General features: G+C 39.2%; 1 protein-coding gene across 4 annotated transcripts in view; it reads right to left on the reverse strand.

Annotated features, from left to right (window-relative positions):
- C3G (C3G guanyl-nucleotide exchange factor) overlaps nt 1–16,835 on the reverse strand; it is a 144,885-nt gene that overhangs the window by 114,149 nt on the left and 13,901 nt on the right. Inside the window, exon 2 of one of the 4 annotated variants that reach the window (XM_067785557.1) lies at nt 4,697–5,110. The exons of 1 other annotated variant lie outside the window; for it this stretch is intronic. In XM_067785557.1, coding sequence (XP_067641658.1) covers nt 4,697–4,862 — 166 coding nt within the window. In that variant the 5' untranslated portion in view covers nt 4,863–5,110. Of the gene's footprint in view, nt 1–4,696; nt 6,447–16,835 lie in introns of those variants that run through there. 2 more of the 4 variants (XM_067785556.1, XM_067785555.1) reach the window with 2 other exon arrangements.

Genomic DNA, 16,835 nt, shown 5'->3' on the forward strand with positions numbered 1-16,835 from the left:
TTCCGACATAGTTTTAATGATCATATATGGATTATTTCGGGATCGATTCACCCCACCCACCATCTCCTCCTTGTCGGGATCAGTGTTTTTTTTTTTTGGAATCGCTACAACTTTGATTCTAACTTATATGATTGGTATATGGATCAGATCGAGGTTCAAGCAGTTCTGGTAAAGTGGGCAATGCATAAAACTGAAATAAAATTTCTCGTGCGAACAAAGCCTAGTGTAGCTCATAAAAATATTTAACCAAGATCTAGTTTAGTAAAGCGCGGTATACACATCACAATGAAAATTTCATACAAAAAACCCTCAAGAAATTCTGAGTAAAAATTCCGTTTGTGAAAAATTACCCACGTGCACAGGGAACCCTGGTTTCGTCAAGAAATTTATGTGCGTCTCATTATTTTTTGAGCAACGACCCTATAAGAATACAGTCGGTTAAATATCTGGGTTAACCGTGCCTGTATTTATGAGTTCAATTCTTTTTAAGCACAAGTGTTATTTTTCTCTTGCTTAGTATATTCTCTTAATCTTAACCCTTTCATTGGATTTGCCCAATATAATGGACACATCTTCTAAAAATTGTAAAAATTACTTTGCTTCATATTTTTAGAATTTGCTTTATAGCAAGCCTTGAAATAGAATGGTGTCAACGTAAAAATCGTTGATTAAAAAAAAGTGAAATTTTGCTAGTTTTATTTGCGGTTTTCTGGCGAGCTGAAGCGTTTTTTTTTTTTTGTGTGTGTTGCGATTTTAAACGTTTTATCCCAAAAAAAGAGGTTCAAATTCTTTATGTGCTTTGTAAATTGATCTCTTTGGTAAAATATTATATAAATAACACATTTGTACCGGTATCATTCTAATACAGTGTAAGGTAAGTAAACTAGGACTGCTTATGTCCTGTCCATTATAATGGACAAAAGCAATCAACGGTTGTTATTCAGTACTTTTTTTTATTGATTTTTTTAAATTTTTTCGTAAGTTTTGTTGCAACTTCTATGTGTTTAAATTACATTATTTAATTTATTTATATACATATTTATAAAGTAATATGTGTCATAAGTGAAAGTGCCTTCCAACGATTAGCTCTCTGATGGATCGGGCGCTTCGGGATATTCATACCTGGGCATCAAATGTCGGGTTGAAAGTCAACGCGGATAAGACGGATATGGTCTTGTTTACAAAGAGGTACAAGGTCTTAAATTGGATCAGGCCTAAGTTAGGAGGAGTGACCCTCCAGGAGAAACCTTGCACAAGGTATCTAGGAATCATCCTAGGCTGTAAGCTGTCATGGAAGCTCAACGTGGAGGAGAGGGTGAAGAAGGCTTCAACGGCACTTTATGCATGTAAAAGAATGCTGGGGTGTACGTGGGGCTTATCGCCCTCTCTTTCTCATTGGGTTTTTACAGCGATTGTAAGCCCTATCCTATACCATGGAGTTCTTGTTTGGTGGAAAGCCACACAAAAAGCAACCTACCTCAAAAAATTAGAGGGATATGCAGACTATCAATGCTTAGCATTATGGGAGCCCTGAAGACAACCCCGACAGCTGCACTCTATGCCATTCTGCACATTCCACCTGTAGACCTGGTAGCAAAGAACATAGCGTTATCAACTGCAACCAGGCTCGGTGCCTCGGGGCAGCTTGAGCACCGACCATACGGCCATTGTAGTATAGCGTCATCAGTCGCACAACGAACCGACTACCTGATTCCCTATCTGCGCTTCGGGGGCGATCTTAAGGCCACAATAGAGGTGGACGGTTGGCGCAAGGGTGCTCAAATGGCGGACGAGGCGATACATGTGTACACAGATGGTTACAAAGGAGCGGAAGGAGTAGGGTCTGCGGTATACTGTGCTGATCCGGAAATAAAAATATCCTACAGGCTTCCGGATTACTGTAGCATTTTCCAAGCGGAATAGCCGTAACCAAAGCAGTAGAAACCCTGGAAGAAAATAGCCCAAGCTGCAATCGTGTTGACATTCAAGCAGCAACTAAGGCAATAATCTCGCATACCACAGCATCTAAATGCGTGTTAGAGTGTAAGCAGTCCCTGGAGAGAATCGGGACAGGGAGAACCATACATCTATATTGGGTCCCAGGGCATATGGGAATAGATGGGAATGAAAAAGCGGATGAATTAGCTAAAAAGGGCGCATCCCTTCAAACTGGCTCCGTAGACGTCCCAATTAGACTGGGCGAAATTAAGCGAAGGCGAGAGGTGTGCATGATAGACCAAGCAGGAAAGGCGTGGGTTCAAGCGCGGGGCTATAAAGTGTCGAAGATTATGTGCAGGTCTTACAACCTTAGACTAACAAAGTTGCTTCTATCATTAAAAAGAGAGGACTGTAGGCTCATGACGGGTATTCTGACTGGACACTGCCTTCTGGCGTCACATACCTTTAAATTAGGCTTGGCCAGTGATAGCAGATGTAGGAAGTGCGGGCTGGAGGAGGAAACGATCGAGCACGATCTGTGCTCTTGCCCTGCGCTTGCCAGGCTAAGACTCCAGCTATTAGGAGTGATACAGCTGTCAGATCTAGAAGCAGCAAGTGGCTTAAATCTTAGGAAGCTTCTAGTATTTGCCAAGAGGACGGAGTTATTTTATAACATAGGTCCTGATTTTTGATAGGGTTTTTCAGTTTGGTCGTTAAAACAAACTTCTGGTAACACTACGGACTTATTCAGTCTATGTGAGGTCCTCATGGACGGGCCAGTTCAACCTAACCTAACCTTCTGTTTTGTTTACAACTAATATTTCTATATTATTACTACCATTATAATTATTTGTTTTCAATAAAAAGTCCATAAGGGCATTTACGCAGCAATAAATAACCTTATTTTCTATTATATCATCCTCCATACACTAATATTGGGCCAAAATGGGTTTGCATTAGCGTTTTCTATAACATTGGTTGTACATTGCTCTACAACCCTTGACTGGCTGTGTCCATTATAATGGACCACCCACAAAAAAGTAACCGAGCAGGTAAAAATCAAATGTCATTTTTTTATATCTTCTTAGGACCTAAGTGGTGGGAATATTGCCCTAAAAAAATTATTTCACTGCTAGTTTGATTTAGCCATTGAAAGGGTTAAGTGTATTTTCAACTAGGGCATGTAAATTTTAATTGCATTGGTGAAGGTGACTTTCGTGTCTTGCAGGGCATTGACGCCGCTTCATAGAGAACAGAGAGAAAAAAGAAATGCCAAAATTACTAAGCTGCTACTATTTTTCACAAAATAAATATGTACGAAATTTTTCTTCAGCGTTTCCTTATGATGTGGAGACTGCGCTTTAAGGGCTAATTAAACTTCCTTAACCCTAGCGCCATATAAAATTGGCATCAGTTATTGGTGCCTTAAAATCGTGAAAATTTCATAAAAATTAAGAAAACGCACAAAATTGCAAACATATACCACAAAAAATAAGTCTCTTAGGTAGTCAAAACGTATCCTAAACAATAAATAAAATCTACAAAAAGTTAATAAATTCCTCAACTGAAATATTTTTAGGTTATGGATATGACGAAAACCAAAAACCAATTGGTTGGCTATGATATGGTTATGGCTTTAGCGTTATACTATGTACAAACACACACCAAATTGGCAATTTATACCATTTGGCCAATTTATTACGCAATTTATCATATAATAAATTGTAATAATAAATTGCCAATTTAAAAAAAATTGCGTAATAAATTGTTTCAAACTGCAAATGCAACCTTGTAAAGTGGGTTTATTGAGTAAATTTAAACGTCAGTTACGCATGGCTCAACTATATGGTTGGCTCATCTCATCAGCTGATTTTATTGTTTTTATTTCACTGGAGCAGGGATTGTCAAAAGATGGCAAACTCAAAATGAAACCAAAACATTGAACACATTTTCTTACAACACACAAAAATTTCAAAGTTTTATGTTTTCATTCCATTCCATTCGTCTAATACCAACACGCACATTTTGACAGTCTGAACAAAGGTATGTTGTTGCTGTAGATATTAGTCAACCAGCTATCAAATTACTTTTGTGCAAGCTAAATTGAGTTGTATGAACCCCACCCAATTTAAATCGAAATTGCCTCAATTTATTTTTCCGTTTGAACATAGTATTATGGTATGGCACCATTTATCGATTACATTGATTTCCATAAGGTTGGTTCGATCAGCTGTTTTATCTGGTTATGGATAAGTCACCATTAATTGGCCATATAAGTTTAAAATTTTGCTAAATAGTAGGGGGACTCATGAAAGCATATAAACTTATAAGGTGTAAAATTATATCCATTTACACACGCTGTTATATGAACGCACCTAGTAATACTCTTGATAAACTTGATTGTTTATCAGCTGTATTATTGCCAAAGAAAATTTTTTTGATTTCTATACTAATTAAAAAATGCCAAAGTTAATTGAAAAATCAAAACTAAAACGCCTTTACTTGTTGATATTGGAGATTTCTGATGAAAATGCCTGCTGTAATGTCTGCAAGGTTGCATTCCTTTGAGTTTACCGCGTTTACACAACCAAATGTGCGCGTAAATTTATACAAATTGTGTAAATGATTTTTCATACAAAATTTGACAGCTCGTTTACGCACTAGATAAATTTATACGTTTACACACTTTATAAGGCATTTATACGGTTACATGAGTCCCCCTAGTGTAAATATAAATAACACAACGGTAAATACACACCTCGACTAAATGAAACACCCGCACCAGCGCCATCTGCATCATCAAATGCTTGATTTATACTACAACGATTGTCACCAACAGCAGCATCAGCACTTGCGGCACGCATGAATGGACGCGGTTTGCGATTTTTGACGCGTAAACGTAATTCAGTACTCAAAATACGCATTGTTACGAAGAAAAATCATTCATAGAAGTTAAAGCAAATACAATGCAGAGAAAAGCGAAAACCAACAATGATTTGGAACATACAAATTTCGCACTGAAACACTAAATGTATTTTTATATATCTATTTTATACGTCGCGTTTCGTTTGCACTTTTTAATTACGTACTTTTTTTCAATTAAGTACACTTCCTATTTTTAATATTTCACTTTTTTATTTTTACTTTTATATTGCTTCTAGCACACTTGAAACTGCACACAGCAATGAAAAACGAAAGTGTAAAGATTATTCAGTTGCATCCCAGCCACTATACTCCCAACACTTCACTCTATAACATCAGCACTTCCAGCATTCCGCACTTCTTGCACTCTGCAAGTTTTTTTGCTGCATTCATTTCTTATTTCTACTTCCTACGTGAATTTGGTGGTTCATACCAAGTGTCGGCATGTTTGAGGCTGCTGCTTGAAGGGTTGATTACATTTGCAATAGGACGTAAGTTCAGTCGGAATGTTTTTTCAATAAGTATCTATTAAAGAATATGAAAATATCAAAATAAGAAAACTCGGAATGATCTTTGATTGATAGCAGCATTCGACGTTCATAGAAACTGAAACCGAAACTAACTCTACTGCAGTTGATTGCTAACTACTTGGTGTTGGCCACCAACTAACGACAACAGCACAGCCAGTGGTTGACTTTGGCTATTTCGATGAAAGTTTTGTGTATATACAAATAATTGTAAAATATCGTACATATCAATGTAAGTCAGTGATGCACAGCGGTGATAAGAGGCATTGGTAAAGTTTCTTAAAAGAAGCGGAAGCTTTTTGTTTTATAGATTAGACAGGCAATGCGTCAATACGAATTACGAACTTGAGTCCTGTCATCATATAAAAAAAAGATAAGCGGAGTTTTAGTTGGAATTGACTGTCTTTGTGAGAATTATATAGGAAATAATTCTCACAGTTGATTCCCAAGATTAAAAGGATTACGGCTGATATAAGCATTAGCGAAGTGAGCTAAATTGGCGAAGTTAATGATTAAAACTGGTATTTAAAAAAAATTAAAGTCCTTTCTCGGCAAACGAAAATCATGATCTACAAGTACCGATCATGCTGTATGGTGCCGAAGCATGGACCATGACAACATCTGATGAGACAGCTCTGGTAGTGTTCATTACCTTGACGACGACGAGTACCAGAGAATATTTAATGATGAGCCGTACGAGCTTTACGCGGACATCAAAATAGGCCAGCGCTTAATCGAAACTCGCCTACGGAAGCAGAGGAATCACCAGGTGGAAAACAATTTGAATTCCATTGATGTTACCAACGCGCCATGTTGGACGGCCATAACCGTTTAAACGGTTAAGCGCCACTTAAGTAAGTATTTTATAAAACAGTTTAATATAAAAATCGCTTTATAATAATTAATTTTATTTCCGCCTGTAAATTAATATTTATTTCTTTTGGACAATAACAGTTATTTTAACAGTTGTTTACTTCGTTCGGAAAATAACAGTTATTTTCGCTCGGAACAGTTATTTTTGACATTTTTTCCGATCGGAAAATAACAGTTATTATTAATACTAGCCCCCGATGCACTATGACCTTTATTTAGATCTATTGTGCTTGACCTTTCAGCCTATTCCTGTGTTTGGAGGCTTTTGGTGTATTTAAGTTCTTCTACTCTATTATATCACGAAGGGATTAAGAGTCGCGCCTACTAGATGAGAGAGCCTCTGCTTTGTCAAAGCGATGCATTTAAAAATATTTGTGTGTGTAGTTTTGAGAGACCAGCTTTTAGTTGACCTACTTGTTAAGGTTTACTATGTACGCGATCTTTAAATGAAAGGCGAGCAAGCTCATCCGGCACGTGTGTGCGCAACTGTACATACTTGCGTATGTATGCGTATATCCGTAAATGTATGTATGTAAAATGGCGGCCACCGTGGTGTGATGGTAGCGTGCTCCGCCTACCACACCGTAGCCCTGGGTTCACACCCCGGGCAAAGCAACATCAAAATTTTAGAAATAAGGTTTTTCAATTAGAAGAAAATTTTTCTAAGCGGGGTCGCTCTCGACAGTGTTTGGCAAGCGCTCCGGGTGTATTTCTGCCATAAAAAGCTCTCAGTGAAAACTCATCTGCCTTGCAGATACCGTTCGGAGTCGGCATAAAACATGTAGGTCCCGTCCGGCCAATTTGTAGGGAAAATCAAGAGGAGCACGACGAAAATTGGAAGAGAAGCTCGGCCTTAGATCTCTTCGGAGGTTATCGCGCCTTACATTTATTATACTCAGTTGAGCAGAGCTCACAGAGTATATTAAGTTTGATTGGATAACGGTTGGTTGTACATATATAAAGGAATCGAGATAGATATAGACTTCCATATATCAAAATAATCACGATCGAAAAAAAATTTGATTGAGCCATGTCCGTCCGTCCGTCCGTCCGTTAACACGATAACTTGAGTAAATTTTGAGGTATCTTGATGAAATTTGGTATGTAGGTTCCTGAGCACTCATCTCAGATCGCTATTTAAAATGAACGATATCGGACTATAACCACGCCCACTTTTTCGATATCGAAAATTTCGAAAAACCGAAAAAGTGCGATAATTCATTACAAAAGACCGATAAAGCGACGAAATTTGGTAGATGAGTTGAACTTATGACGCAAAATAGAAAATTAGTAAAATTTTGGACAATGGGCGTGGCACCGCCCACTTTTAAAAGAAGGTAATTTAAAATTTTGCAAGCTGTAATTTGGCAGTCGTTGAAGATATCATGATGAAATTTGGCACGAACGTTACTCTTATTACTATATATACGCTTAATAAAAATTAGCAAAATCGGAGAAGGACCACGCCCACTTTTAAAAAAAAATTTTTTTAAAGTAAAATTTTAACAAAAAATTTAATATCTTTACAGTATATATGTAAATTATGTCAAGATTCAACTCCAGTAATGATATGGTGCAACAAAATACAAAAACAAAAGAAAATTTAAAAATGGGCGTGGCTCCGCCTTTTTTCATTTAATTTGTCTAGGATACATTTAACGCCATAAGTCAAACAAAAATTAACCAATCCTTTTGAAATTTGGTAGGGGCATATATTTTATGGCGTTAACTGTTTTCTGTGAAAATGGGCGAAATCGGTTGATGTCACGCCCAGTTTTTATACACAGTCGTCCGTCTGCCCTTCCGCATGGCCGTTAACACGATAACTTGAGCAAAAATCGATATATCTTTACTAAACTCAGTTCACGTACTTATCTGAACTCACTTTATCTTGGTATGAAAAAGGAACGAAATCCGACTATGACCACGCCCACTTTTTCGATAATTACGAAAAATGAAAAAAATGCCATAATTCTATACCAAATACGAAAAAAGGGATGAAATATGGTAAGGTAATTGGATTGTTTTATTGACGCGAAATATAACTTTAGAAAAAACTTTATGAAATGGTTGTGACACCTACCATATTAAGTAGAAGAAAATGAAAAAGTTCTGCAGGGCGAAATAAAAAACCCTTAAAATCTTGGCAGGTATTACATATATAAATAAATTAGCGGTATACAACAGATGATGTTCTGGGTCACCCTGGTCAACATTTTGGTCGATATCTGGAAAACGCCTTCACATATACAACTACCACCACTCTCTTTTAAAACTCTCATTAATACCTTTAATTTGATACCCATATCGTACAAACTCACTCTAGAGTCACCCCTGGTCCACCTTTATGGCGATATTTCGAAAAGGCGAACACCTATAGAACGAAGGCCCACTCCCTTTTAAAAATACTCATTAACACCTTTCATTTGATACCCATATCGTACAACCAAAGTCTAGAGTCACCCCTGGTCCAGAAAGGCCCACTCCCTCTTAAAATACTCATTAACTCCTTTCGTTTGATACCCATATTGCACAAACGAATTCTAGAGTTACCCCTGGCCCACCTTTATGGCGATATCTCGAAACGGCGTCCACCTATAGAACTAAGGCCCACTCCCTCTTAAAATACTCATTAACTCCTTTCGTTTGATACCCATATCGTACAAACGCATTCTAGAGTTACCCGGGGTCCATCTTTACGGCGATATCTCGAAAAGGCGTCCATCTATAGAACTTAGGTCCACTCCCTTTTAAAATACTCATTAATACCTTTCATTTGATACCCATACTGCACAAACAAATTCTAGCGTCACCCCTGGTCCACCTTTATGGCGATATCTCGAAACGGCGTCCACCTATGGAACTAAGGATTACTCCCTTTTAAAATGCTCATTAACACCTTTCATTTGATACCCATATCGTACAAACGCATTCTAGAGTTACCCCTGGTCCATCTTTACGGCGATATCTCGAAAAGGCGGCGTCCATCTATAGAACTTAGGCCCACTCCCTCTTAACATACTCATTAACTCCTTTCGTTTGATACCCATATCGTACAAACGCATTCTAGAGTTACCCCTGGTCCATCTTTACGGCGATATCTCGAAAAGGCGTCCATCTATAGAACTTAGGTCCACTCCCTTTTAAAATACTCATTAATACCTTTCATTTGATACCCATATTGCACAAACAAATTCTAGCGTCACCCCTGGCCCACCTTTATGGCGATATCTCGAAACGGCGTCCACCTATAGAACTAAGGCCCACTCCCTCTTAAAATACTCATGTTGTTGTTGTTGTTGTTGTTGTAGCAGTGCTTCGCCCCACCTAACAGACGCGACCGGTCACAAACTGTCATCAATATCCTCTAACGGGAGTCCAAGGAAACTTGCTGTTTCAACAGGGGTGGACCATAGGGAAAGGGGTGTTAGAGGCGTTGGTTCCACATTACAATTAAAGAGATGGTTGGTGTCATGTGGGGACACATTGCAAGCGGGGCATACATTTTGTATGTCGGGGTTGATTCTGGATAGGTAAGAGTTTAACCTGTTACAGTATCCAGAACGAAGTTGAGCCAGAGTGACACGCGTTTCCCTGGGGAGTATGCGTTCCTCTTCCGCAAGTTTTGGATACTTTACTTTGAGTACTGGGTTCACCGGGCAATTCCCGGCATAAAGGTCCGACGCCTGTTTGTGGAGTTCACCAAGCACCTGCTTGTGTTTTTTCGCTTCATACGGCTGTGTTCTCAGATGCCGTATTTCCTCAAAATGCTTACGGAGATGACTCCTTAAGCCCCTAGGCGGTGCTGGCTCGTCAATCAGATGTCTGTTGGGATGCCCAGGTTTCTGGGTATTCAACAGAAACTGTTTGGTCAGCATCTCGTTTCTTTCCCTGATGGGGAGTATTCTCGCCTCATTATGTAGATGGTGTTCTGGGGACATAAGAAGACAGCCCGTGGCAATTCTGAGAGCAGTATTTTGGCAGGCCTGTAGCTTCTTCCAGTGGGTAATTTTTAGGCTTGGCGACCATATGGGTGACGCGTAGCACGTAATCGGCTGGCTAATTGCTTTGTATGTAGTCATGAGCGTTTCTTTATCTTTTCCCCAGGTACTGCCAGCAAGGGATTTGAGGATTTTGTTACGGCTCTGAATTCTCGGAACAATTGCGGCTGCGTGCTCACCAAAATGTAGATCCTGATCAAACGTCACACCCAAGATTTTGGGGTGTAGGACAGTCGGTAGCGTAGAGTCGATGGCTCTGTTGGATGTTCAAAATGGTCGACATTTGGGACGTCCATGTTGTAAATAAGGTCGCGGAAGATTTAGTCGGTGATAATGCCAGGTTTCGCGAGGCGAAAAAACTGGAGAGATCAGGGAGGTAGCCGTTTATTTTATTGCATAGCTCATCGATCTGTGGGCCTGGGCCTGTGGCCATTACTGTGCAGTCATCGGCGTAGGAAACGATTGTGACTCCTTCCGGTGGTGAAGGTAGCTTAGATATGTAGAAATTAAACAAAAGTGGGGATAGGACACCACCCTGTGGCACCCCTTGTTTAATTCTCCTTGGCTTTGATGTTTCGTTTCTAAATAGCACCGATGCCTGCCGACCACCCAGATAATTTGCGGTCCACCTTTTAAGACATACTCATTAACTCCTTTCGTTTGATACCCATATCGTACAAACGCATTCTAGAGTTACCCCTGGTCCATCTTTACGGCGATATCTCGAAAAGGCGTCCATCTATAGAACTTAGGTCCACTCCCTTTTAAAATACTCATTAATACCTTTCATTTGATACCCATATTGCACAAACAAATTCTAGCGTCACCCCTGGTCCACCTTTATGGCGATATCTCGAAACGGCGTCCACCTATGGAACTAGGGATTACTCCCTTTTAAAATACTCATTAACACCTTTCATTTGATACCTATATCGTACAAACAAAGTCTAGAGTCACCCCTGGTCCAGAAAGGCCCACTCCCTCTTAAAATACTCATTAACTCCTTTCGTTTGATACCCATATTGCACAAACGAATTCTAGAGTCACCCCTGGTCCACCTTTATGGCGATATCTCGAAACGGCGTCCACCTATGGAACTAAGGATTACTCCCTTTTAAAATGCTCATTAACACCTTTCATTTGATACCCATATCGTACAAACGCATTCTAGAGTTACCCCTGGTCCATCTTTACGGCGATATCTCGAAAAGGCGGCGTCCATCTATAGAACTTAGGCCCACTCCCTCTTAAAATACTCATTAACTCCTTTCGTTTGATACCCATATTGCACAAACAAATTCTAGCGTCACCCCTGGTCCACCTTTATGGCGATATCTCGAAACGACGTCCACCTATGGAACTAAGTATTACTCCCTTTTAAAATGCTCATTAACACCTTTCATTTGATACCCATATCGTACAAACGCATTCTAGAGTTACCCCTGGTCCATCTTTACGGCGATATCTCGAAAAGGCGTCCATCTATAGAACTTAGGTCAACTCCCTTTTAAAATACTCATTAATACCTTTCATTTGATACCCATATCGTACAAACGCATTCTAGAGTCAACCCTGATCCACCTTTATGGCTATATCCCTAAATGGCGTCCACCTATAGAACTATGGCCCACTCCCTCATAAAATACTCTTTAATGCCTTTCATTTGATACACATGTCATACAAACACATTCCAGGGTTTCCCTCGGTTCATTTTCCTACATGGTTATTTTCCCTTATGTTGTCATCATAGCTCTCAACTGAGTATGTAATGTTCGGTTACACCCGAACTTAACCTTCCTTACTTGTTTTTTATTTTATTTATGTATGTAAAATATTATTGTAATTTCGTTCAACTCCGATTCGGTAGTCATTTACAACGCCATTTATTCATTCATTCATGCAATTGTAACAAAAAATTCAATTCGATCAGAAAATAACCGCAAAAAATAAAATAAAATAAAATAAAACAAGTAAGGAAGGCTAAGTTCGGGTGTAACCGAACATTACATACTCAGCTGAGAGCTTTGGATACAAATGTTGGAGTTGAATGTTGACATAATTAACTTATATACTGCAAAGATATTACATTTTTTGTTAAAATTTCACTTTTAAAATTGTTTTTCAAAGTCGTCATCCGATTTTGCTAATTTTTATTTATAACACATATAGTAACGTTCTTGCTAAATTTCATCATGATATCTTCAACGACTGCCAATTTACAGCTTGCAAAAATTTTAAATTACCTTTTTTTTAAAGTGGGCGGTGCCAGCCCATTGTACAAAATTTTACTAATTTTCTATTCTCCGTCATAACGGTCAACCCACCTACCAGGTTTCATCGCTTTATCCGTCTTTGGAAATGAATTATCGCACTTTTTCGATTTTTCGAAATTTTCGATATCGAAAAAGTAGGCGTGGTTATAGTTCGATTCCGTTCATTTTAAATAGCGATCTGACATGAGTGTCCAGAAACCTACATACCAAATTTCATTAACATACCTCAAAATTTACTCAAGTTATCGTGTTTACGGACAGACGGACGGACGGACGGACATGGCTAAATAAATTTGTTTTTTCGCCCAGATCATTTTTATATATGTGAGCTCTGCTCAGCTGAGTATAAAAATATAAAAAAAACCACAGAGATTATTGATTGAATCAGCAGAAAGTTTGTTGTGGCGCGTCGAACCGCAACGACTGAGCTTAGTTGACTTGAGTTCATTTCCACAATAGATGCTTGGCTTTTCTATTAGTTTCAACATTTTTTTTTCTTGTATATTGATTTTATTGTTGCTGGTGTTGTTGTTGTTAAAGCTACTGTTACTATTTAATGGCACGTAATTTGCTATTACAAAAATTTTATTATTAGACATTCATATAGATACAGGGTGCACAGGTTACCGCAGATTGCCAAAGATCATGAAGCTCGGAGAAATATTTGACGGACAGTTTGTAAAAAAAGAAAAACGTGGTACGTTGCAATTCAGGCAGCAAGTCCAGTTAAGCTGGGTTAGGTCACGTTGGACTGATTGTGTTATGAGGGGGGAATTCATTATTAATTGGAACTTAACCAGCAATCCGATTTTGGCCGTTGCTTAACAAGTCAAGCCATCTATACAGGTTTCGCGTTAACTGCCGCTAGTTGCGAGCACCAAGCGGGATCATGTCCTTCCCAACTCAGTAGAGGTCTTCCCCTTTCTCTGCTTTCAAATACGGGTTTGGGTACAAATACTTTCTGAGCCGGAATGTCTTCGTTATTCCAGCGAAACCTTTAGACTTTTATTCGTTGCACCTTTTTCATATACATATGCGTGAGAGTTAAACCGCCCTATCTTCTTTCGATACTGCCCATGATTTCGACCAGTACATCAGAACAGGAAATTTACAGAGCGACGATTTTCGTTCGTTGTTTTTGTTGTAACGATGCTATCGATGTTGATGGTCCTTGGCCGGATATAGATCCGCTACGCTCCGGGAGTCCAAGGAAACTTGCACTTTGAACAGGTTTGATCCAAACAGACATGGGTGTTAGAGGCGTTAGTGCACGTTACCAGCAGGTCATACACGGAACGGTGGGCACCGGGCATTAGTTTCCGTAATAGTTTTCCGACTTCTTGTGGATTTCGGATACGGCTGAATTCTTGAGTGCCGAATTTATTCTAAGTGCTTGCGGATATGACTTCTTAAATTTCTAGAAGGCGGGGCCTCTTCAATCAGTTGCTACCAGCGAGGAACTTGAGGATTGTGTTGCGGCTCTGAACTTTAGGTACAATTGCGGCTGCATGCTCCCCAAAATTTAGTTCCTGATCGAACGTCACACCCAGTATTTTTGGGTGTAGGACAGTCGGCAGCGTAATGCCATCGACGTGGACGTCCAATATTGCCGACGTTTGCCATTTTCCAAATTTCGCGAGGTGAAACAACTGGCAAGACTAGGGAAATGGATAGGGAGATGTTATAGTATAGCTAATTAATGTATTGTCCAGGTCATGTTGCCTTTTTCGTGCAGATATCGACGTAGGACGCAATGGTAGTTCCTTTTGGTTGGGGATCGAAGTCCCCGATAAGTGAAAATTAAACAAAAGTATTGATAGGAAGGATGCCTTCCTGCACTCCTTGTTTAATTATTCTGGGTTTTGATGTTCTGATGACCACCCATATAATTTGCAGTCCACCCATTGATACTAGCAGGGAGGGTATACCGTTCCAAGTCCTGCAGTAACGTGCTGTTATTGACCGTGTCAAAGGCTTTTGTTAAGCCTATAGCTACGAGTACTATTCTATGGTGGGTTCTTGGCTCAGATCGAAATTAATTTGTGTATTGGTCGGGCTTAGCGCGGTGGTAGTGCTATGTGAAAAGCAATGCTGATGATTGGCAAGTCCAAGGTTTGCTGGCGATAGGAGAGACATCGGACGATATGAGTCTTTAGTAGCAATACCATCGCCAGTTATTTTAATTCCTCATTACCAGGGTTTTAAGCATCGGCATGGCAATCCCGTCCGGGCCTACTGCTTGAGATGGTTTGGTATGCTCGATGGCTTCTTTAACCTCTGTGGTGGGATGTGATGGTAATAGGATACGCGCTATGTTTATGCTTATAATCGCGCTTGTTAGCCTGCCGTCTGGATTTTTCGGCCAAAGAGAAATCGCGCGCCCATTTCGTCCCATCCGATAGCACTGATGCGCATGTTGCTGATTGCCAAAATTATTTCAGCGAGATTAAAACGCGCTGACGCGAACTCAATCGCCTTTGCGAAAAGCACGTTCTCCTTGACGGATATCTTTTTTGAAGTTGATAAAAGTGTGTGTTCTCAAAAGTGATGAATTCGCTTGAACGCTCAAGCGAGAGTAGTATGGGTAGGTGGTCCTATGCCAATGTCACCATCGATCGCCAGTTGGCGCAGTTTACAGCCCAGCACTTACGATGGAGATGTCTGTCGAGCTATATATGACGGTGTTGTCAGCTTTTGCCTACACGAAGACATCATGTGTCATTCCAGGTACAATCCTTCAAATTGCACATCTTAAAACGTTTACCGTGATCGTCATGAGGAAATGAAGATCTCATACAATTTTTATACTCAGCTGAGCAGAGCTCACAGAGTATATTAATTTTGTTCGCATAACGGTACCCCGTAACGGCATAAACTAATCGAGATAGATATAGACTTTTTATATATCAAAATGATCTGGGCGAAAAAAAAAATGCATTTAGCCATGTCCGTCCGTCTGTCGTAAACACGATAACTTGAGTAAATTTTAATGAAATTTGGTATGTAAGTTTCCGAGCACTCATCTCAGATCGCTATTTAAAATGAATGAAATCGAACTATAACCACGCCCACTTTTTCGATATCGAAAATTTCGAAAAACCGAAAAAGTGCGCTAATTCATTACCAAAGACGGATAGAGCGATGAAACTTGGTAGATGGGTTGACCTTATGACGCAGAATAGAAAATTAGTAAAATTTTGGACAATGGGCGTGGCACCGCCCACTTTTAAAAGAAGCTAATTTAAAAGTTTTGCAAGCTGTAATTTGGCAGCTGAGTATGTAATGTTCGGTTACACCCGAACTTAGCCTTCCTTACTTGTTATGTTAAATTGTTTCATTGGTAGAGGCTTTATCGGTCCCAAACCAGCTTATTCTAATAAAGGACGTGTTCTACAATACTTAAGCAACATCTTGAGTTGTTTCATATGCCAACCCTGTATATTTACATAGATGTTGATACATAGGAAAAGTGTGGCGAACATTTTTTTTGTGTTTTGTGTATTTTGCAAAAGTGAATTTTTGCTATAACATCATCGTCAAGCACACCAACAACAATTATACTACACTCGATACGCAAATATGTTTCAGTTCAGTATTCACATTAGGGTTGGTCGATTTGTATGGACGAAAGTTAACCGATATCGTGCCATCGATTTTTCGATAGGATTTGGGCTCAGGAAAAAAAGTTCCACTACGCATAGGATAGGATAGGTTAGGTGGTATCTGCCCTGATAAGGATAGCTCACTTGGACAACATGAAGGTCCGTTGTGATACCACATACACCAAAAATAACGGTGACCTAGATCTAGCTACTTAGAGAATCGTTGGGTAGCAACGATAAAGCTCCGAATGATACCGATCTCAACTTTGGATAAATCCTCGGGAGATCCAAGTGAGTCGCGACCGAAGTACTTTCGCCTTCGCCACTACGCATACCAAAATATAATTTTCGAGCCTGCGAAATTTAATTTTTTGACTTTTTTTCGACTTTGATTTTTAAGGCTTTTTTCATGACCTACTAAAAAAATGTTCATATGTATACCCTGTCCGACCCAAAAATGCCCGCTAAAAACGTCGATTTTTTTATTTTATGTATTTATTTTTTTTTTCAATTGTTTTTGTTTTTATCGGCCTATTGATAAATGATTCAAGGTTCGATTCGAGCTCAAGGCCAGAACAATAATTTTTTTCTAGTGATAATTATTGTTATTTTTGAATTTTTCAATTTTTTTTTTTTTTTTCAAAATACTGTTATCGCCAACGATTTTAATAGGTCATGAAAAAACCTTAAAAATCAAAG

This window comes from Eurosta solidaginis, chromosome 4 (assembly GCF_040869045.1).
Source record: "Eurosta solidaginis isolate ZX-2024a chromosome 4, ASM4086904v1, whole genome shotgun sequence".
In the NCBI taxonomy this organism is placed as follows: Eukaryota; Metazoa; Arthropoda; class Insecta; order Diptera; family Tephritidae; genus Eurosta; species Eurosta solidaginis.